This window comes from Condylura cristata, unplaced genomic scaffold (assembly GCF_000260355.1).
Source record: "Condylura cristata isolate star-nosed mole 26May11 unplaced genomic scaffold, ConCri1.0 scaffold00018, whole genome shotgun sequence".
NCBI classification, from domain to species: Eukaryota; Metazoa; Chordata; class Mammalia; order Eulipotyphla; family Talpidae; genus Condylura; species Condylura cristata.
In genome coordinates, this window is record NW_004567119.1 from 17464515 (window position 1) to 17470965 (window position 6451).

General features: G+C 33.0%; 1 protein-coding gene across 1 annotated transcript in view; it reads right to left on the reverse strand.

Moving 5' to 3' along the window:
- The window catches only part of NAF1 (nuclear assembly factor 1 ribonucleoprotein), a 35081-nt gene that overhangs the window by 12359 nt on the left and 16271 nt on the right, over positions 1 to 6451 (reverse strand). Inside the window, exons 4-5 of the mRNA XM_004685370.2 lie at positions 4761 to 4843; positions 316 to 473 (exon numbers count right to left, since the gene is read on the reverse strand). Of these exons, the coding sequence (XP_004685427.1) occupies positions 316 to 473; positions 4761 to 4843 (241 nt within the window). The remainder of the gene's footprint in view (positions 1 to 315; positions 474 to 4760; positions 4844 to 6451) is intronic.

Sequence of the window (6451 nt, forward strand, 5' to 3'; positions counted from 1 at the left end):
ATATATAAAGTGTGACTAAATAGTTGAGCCTATGAATATAATCAAAGAAAACTTAAAATGGAATTTTTTTTTCAAATGACAACAGTAACAGGAAGTAGCATATATGTATATATATGAAAGACATTATATAATGGGAAAAAAAGTGAATTAGAATTCAGAAACCTTCTAAGGCCAAAAATAAGTCTATTACTGGATCACGTTGTTTTGAAAAAATACATAAATATACTTTATGATGACGATACCATGTAAGAAACTATAATCACATAATTATTACCAAAACATTAGAGAAGAACAACAAGTAAATAAAGTACTTACTTAAGTTTTTCTGTGAATATATACTGGGTAAAGTCCTTCATTGATGGAGCAAAAAACATAGTGTCTTTTATTTTAATACCTTTACTTTCAATGTGCTCCGAAGAATTAAACCGTAACACATAAAATGGATGTGCAACAGGTCCAAATATCTCAAATATCTAGATAATACAAAAACATAAAAGACCTGTTAAACATTTGAAAGTAACTTGAAAAGTTAGTGATATTTTAGAATTCCACAATGATAACTGCTTTAGGGTGATTTATCAAAGTTAGACCAATAAAATAAATTTTTTCATATGGATTATAAGTGCTTTAACTTATTCTACATTTCATTTCAATGAATTTTAAATTAGTAAAAAGTTTGTTCCTTGTTAAATAAATTTGTGGTACAATCAATAGATGAAAACTACAAATTTTTGGTTTTATTACTGACCATTTAAGTCATTCAGTAAAAAGAAACAATCAAAATTGGTAACTTTTAGGAAAAAAATTTGTGTGTTTGGAATCTAATGACATAAAACTTTTGCTTTCATGGGCAATCAATCATTTCTGTTTTTTACCTAAATTGGAAATTTGATTTTTATGATTAATCTGGCCTGATGTCAACTAACACATTTCAAAGTGCCCACTTCATTACATCCTCACAGTTGCTTACTTTTACTTTTCACAGTAAATGCACTCTCATTTTATGCTCTTCATTATAGCATTTAAATTTTTATAAATAAAGTACAAAACAGCCCACCCACTAGGTCACCACCATTCTCAAGGTTTGATTACTCTTAAGACATTCAAAGCAATTAAAATGCTAATGCATTTTGAAGTAACACTAACAGCTTCAAAAATTTAAAGTTTTTTTTTTTTTAATTTTAAAAGCAAACAGACAATTTAAGAAAGCAGCAAGAAATCTTGCTCTGAAAGATTTATATAAAAGCAGTAGACTTCTTCCATCCAGAACAACATAGGAATAAAGGGGTCTACTGCAGCATCTCTCACACAAATTTTAACAACTATCAATTTAAATCCTTTGATGACTATAGACAAATCTGATTAAATGTGGTGAAGGGGTAATAAACAGCTTGTAAAAAGTATCCTATGGAAAGCTGTATGGAGGTTCTTCAGTCAACTAAAAATGGAGCTATCATATGACCCAGCAATTCCACTCCTGAGGATCAACTCATAGGACACAAAATCATTAATATAAAAGAATACATGCAATCATGTTTACTGCAGCACTATTTATAATAGGTAAGACGTGTGTCAACCTAAATGCCCAAAAACAGACGACTGGATCAAGATGTGGTATATATATATATGCAATGGAATTTACTCAGCAACCAAAAAAGATAAACTAATGCCATATGCAGCTGCATGGATGGAACTAGAAGGGATTTTATGCAGTGAAATAAGTCAGAAGGAAAAAGAATAATACTGTATGGTTTCACTTGTAGGAGAATATAGAAGATCTAGGAACAAACAAAAAAATAAACAGCCAACTATAAATTAGAGATGTTCTGCAGGGGAAGGAGAGGGACAGGAAACAAAGAGAGGGCAGGGAGAACACAGGGACTATGCAGAAGGTGCACGGTGAATGGGTGATGAAAATTCTTTGGGGACTACACTGTACAAAAATGAAGAATGATGTAAAATATACATACAAACAAATATTTTTTAAAATGTCATATGGGTCCGTGTCTATGTGGTAGTCATGTCTGTGACCCCACATAAAAAGCTGTTTCCCAGGGACTTGCTTCCTTGATCACATGATTTTATTTTCTAACTGAAACATGATTTCACCAGAGAAAAGTTTAACAGCTTCAGGTTTCTGCAGAGAATGAAAATGTAACATGATTCTTAGACAAAAACAGAACTTATTTACTTCATTATTCTTAGGATCATAATGTTGTGAAACAGTTACTCTGAAATGAGTAACTCCAAGGTCATCCAGAATAGTCTCTTACTGATCACTTTAGACTACTTTGACTGCTTAGCCACTGCCTGATCAAATGCTTGCTTCAATCAGTGTGTATTCTGTATCACAGGTTACTGACAGAGAAAACATAACCATGATCTATATAATCAAGAGACTGAGAAAACCATGTCATGCTTCCAAGCAAGACTTTACCATAAAGTGTTTCTTTATGATCAGTAAAGATTCCTACTCAATGATATTTAATAAGGAAACAGATTCATTGTTTTGGTCTAGTAAAAAGTAACACAAGACACTATCAACAAAAATAAAATCTGCTCCAACAAATACTCAAAACAAATAACCAACAAGTTCACAGTATAGAGGGAAAATAAGTAGCAGAAGTTGACAAAGATTTCCCTGTTATTGAAGAGCTAAATATTATGGCATTTCATTCATCACTTCTCAAAAGGAGAGAATAGTAGGATCAAAAGCAAAAGCACAAATGCAATTCTGAATTTGTCCTCCTTTAGTCAGTGAGGGAGGGAAAACTTTGTGGTTTTAGCTAAAGAGCAATAAAATTTCACTTCCATGTGAAATTATAGTGAATTTTAAAAGATACACAAATACTTATCACTGTGGTGGATCATTAGTGTTTACTCGGGGAGTGGAAGAAACATGTATGAAGGCTGAACTAATTTAGTGTCTCAATAAATTATGCTAGTGATCTGAAAGTAGATTCAATTTCATTTTCTGGTCACTGGTTTAGCTGCTACTTTCAACCTTCCCTATTTCCACCATTATTTGCAGGAATTATGTCAAGATCCTTACATTTATAGCCAAATATTTTTGAAAGCCCTGCCACTTTTCAAATTTACAAAGCTTTCTATGTAAAATTTAGAAATATTTATCACACTAGACTTAGTCACAAAGCTAAAGTTAGAGGCGTGAATGCTACATTTTTGTTTGACTCTTCTCAGTCACATGACAGCAAAACTGAATATTATTAGTCATTTATGGAACCAAAATTTCAAATGTATTAGAGGACATCAGAAATGTGAATTTAGAGGCTTTTAGTTGAAAGCATGTTGGGTATTTTGAAGTTAAAATTGTCTAAACTAGCTACTGACAGAAAAGACAACTGTCATGACAATCAAAAATAAAAGGAATCTTGGAAATAATCAGTTTCAATTGACAGTCAGAAAAGCAAAATGTGTTTCTCGCCTCTTCTCCCCTTCTCTCATCTACTACTTTGTTGAGGACACCAACAAATGTTTTGCTTTTGCACAGGACAGAACACTGGGTTCTCATAAACCATGGACATGGAGAGCTGCTCAGAGCAGCAGTGGCCTACTCAGTTCTCATCCCTTTTCTCCCAGCCTTCTGTGAGGTTAAGTCTTGAGTAAATCTCCAACCCTTTAAGACAATGCAGCACGGACACTTAGAAGTATTAGGCCTAGCTATGTGAAAGGGAAGTAAGTAGAGCACCATCCTTCAGGTATTAGAAAGTCCGTCTCCCCTTTCTTGATGTGCCAAAAAATACTAGCTTCACATGCCAATTAATTCTGCTGCTAGCTATTTTGTAATCCCAACTGCCTCATTTCTCTTTGTCTGTCACCCTAAAAAACTGTGTAGATAGAGCACAGGGTGGCAGGACCCTATAAAAACAGTTGCCTTTTTAATTGGCATTAGCATGGAATAGTAGGGAAAAGCAAAAGGTAAGAGAATCAACCCAAAGAGATTGTTTGAAATATATGCTTTGTTCTGATTAAACATAAACTTATACCAACAAAAAAAGTCAACTACTGTTACCTGCGGAAAACTAAGCCCCAGAAAGCAGGTTCTCCAAAGATAGCAGGAAGTTTCTCATTTGTTTACAAATCAATACATATTTACTTATTTAGGCATAAATGTACAAAAAACTATACTAGACTCAGTGGGGAATCACAGTGACATGAATAAAATCTTGTTCCTAACTGACAAAAAAGAAGCACTGGTTGACAGTTGCAAATTAGAAGGGTCTATATCCTCAACTGACTACTCAGCACTGTATGTTCACTGGGGAAAATGTGTGGTCCTCCCTATCAAGATGAAGATGTTTGCAGAGTTATTCCATTAGTGAGATGATTACAAAGGACTGAACCTTATGGTGAATTGAAAGTATTTACAGCTCCTCAGATGCCCAGTGACACTCGATAACTATTGCTGGAATCCTTTTGCACTTGCAAAAGATTCCACTCTAGGCCTCTACGTGAGGAACTCGGCCTAAAAAGATTTGGGAGGCAGACCAAGAGGCTAAGAGAACTATATTATGGAAAGTCTCCTGTTCTCAGTTCTGAGTGTATGGAGGGTAGGAAACTGTTTCTGCTCCAATCCATAGATTCACTGCCTCCCAAGGCACCTGACAAATACTAGGAATATACTAAAATAGACTGCTTAACTACTAAAGTTAATAAACTCTTACCAGGACAGATAGGAAAAATCAGGGAAAACAATCATCAAAGAAACAGACTAACTTGATTTAACATTTTTTACAAACCTTTCCTGCTGCCTGTCGATCACTTTTAAAAACGACAGTCTCTTCATTAACTGGAGGTAGGTTAGTCATTGATTCAATTATTACTGGAAAATCAAACAACAAAGATTATTTCAAGATTTAATCAGAAGATAATGTAGACTTCATATAGAAATTTAATCTTTAATTCCAACACAGTTTAAAATAAAATTTAATGTGGAGATATACACTTAAGTATCTATTGCTATTGGATAAAAAAAAGTACTTATTTCCAAGCATCACAGAGAACTACATGCTTTTAATACAAAAAGATAAAACTCTAAGAAATAACTCAAAGTTTAAAACCTGAATCACCAAAGTATAAAAGCTGAATCACCTATTAAAGAGTCAAATTCAAGCTGATTTTACCCAATAAGTATGATCACATTTAGTCACAAAACTCCTGTCTTATAATAAGTCTTCTTTCTCACTCTAGAAATTCTTGTCTTCACAGTACTGATACATATTTATTACCAAAGGAAAAAGTTAGACCTCAAATAAGTATCTTCCTTAGAACAGATGATGAATGGTAGAGTTCACAGTAATTTTTCGCACTTCTCAAAAAGCGAAAACATTATCCCACTGGTCTAGCATAATCTACAAGTCTTGTAAGTGCTATAAATGTTACACAACCAATCTACCACAGCAAAGAGAAAAAAACTAAACATGTTAGGTTTTTAGTATTAGAGCAGCAAGCCAGAGTACTCAATTACAATACAGAGACAATGCCATATGCACTTTGGAATGATATATATTAGTTCAGGTTATTAAATTTCATGAAAATTTTCAATTGTCTAACATTTAATTTCAACAATTAAGTACTTCTAAATTCTGGACATATAGCAGATTATCCAACACATTTTGAGCTAGACCTGCTTCTGGTACAAAGCAATGAGCAAGGCTTAATAGTGACAATGACCATTCTGTCGCCTCTGCTCTCCTTAAGCCCCTCTCCAAAAGTCAAATTAAAATGTTAAAATAGCCACATGGCCAATTATCACCAGAACCTAGATCACCAATTCCAGGGCTTGTCCTGTATCAGAACTACTGACTATATTTCTGTAACCTGAGAGTTCCAGTCTATTACTATTATGATTCTAGGTGACAGTTTTCAGGTGACTGGTTACAAGGAAGCAAAGACTGGATCAAAATTTTGCAAAAAATTATCAAAGGTTATCAGTACTCTAAAATATGTTCTAGTAAAAGATCCTTAATAAGATCTTTAAAATATCTCTTTACTACTACCTAAATATTAAGACTCTGATATTTTTCAAATTAAAAAGAAACCAAACCAGCATAATTTGTACAAGAACTGCAGAATGTACTTAAAATTAAATCCTCTCTTTTCATCTTTGGGTTTCTATTTGAAATCATACATTTCTGGGTTTGATGGATTATTTATTGTAATTTTTGCCCAAACAGATAATTTTAGGCTTTCAAAACAAGTAGTATGTAACAGTAGCATGTACGAATTTTGATTCAATTTGTTTGAAAATTGTTTGCACAGTAGGATTTCTAAGTCTGAAAATCATTGAAAAAAAACACTCCATGAATGTTTTATAGTTTACAATTTTCGAGGATAAACATTATGAACTAAACTTTTTTTCTATAATTAAATCTGACTAAGTGCTAAATGTATACTATGTCATCAAATAATTATCTTTGACTTTTTTTTT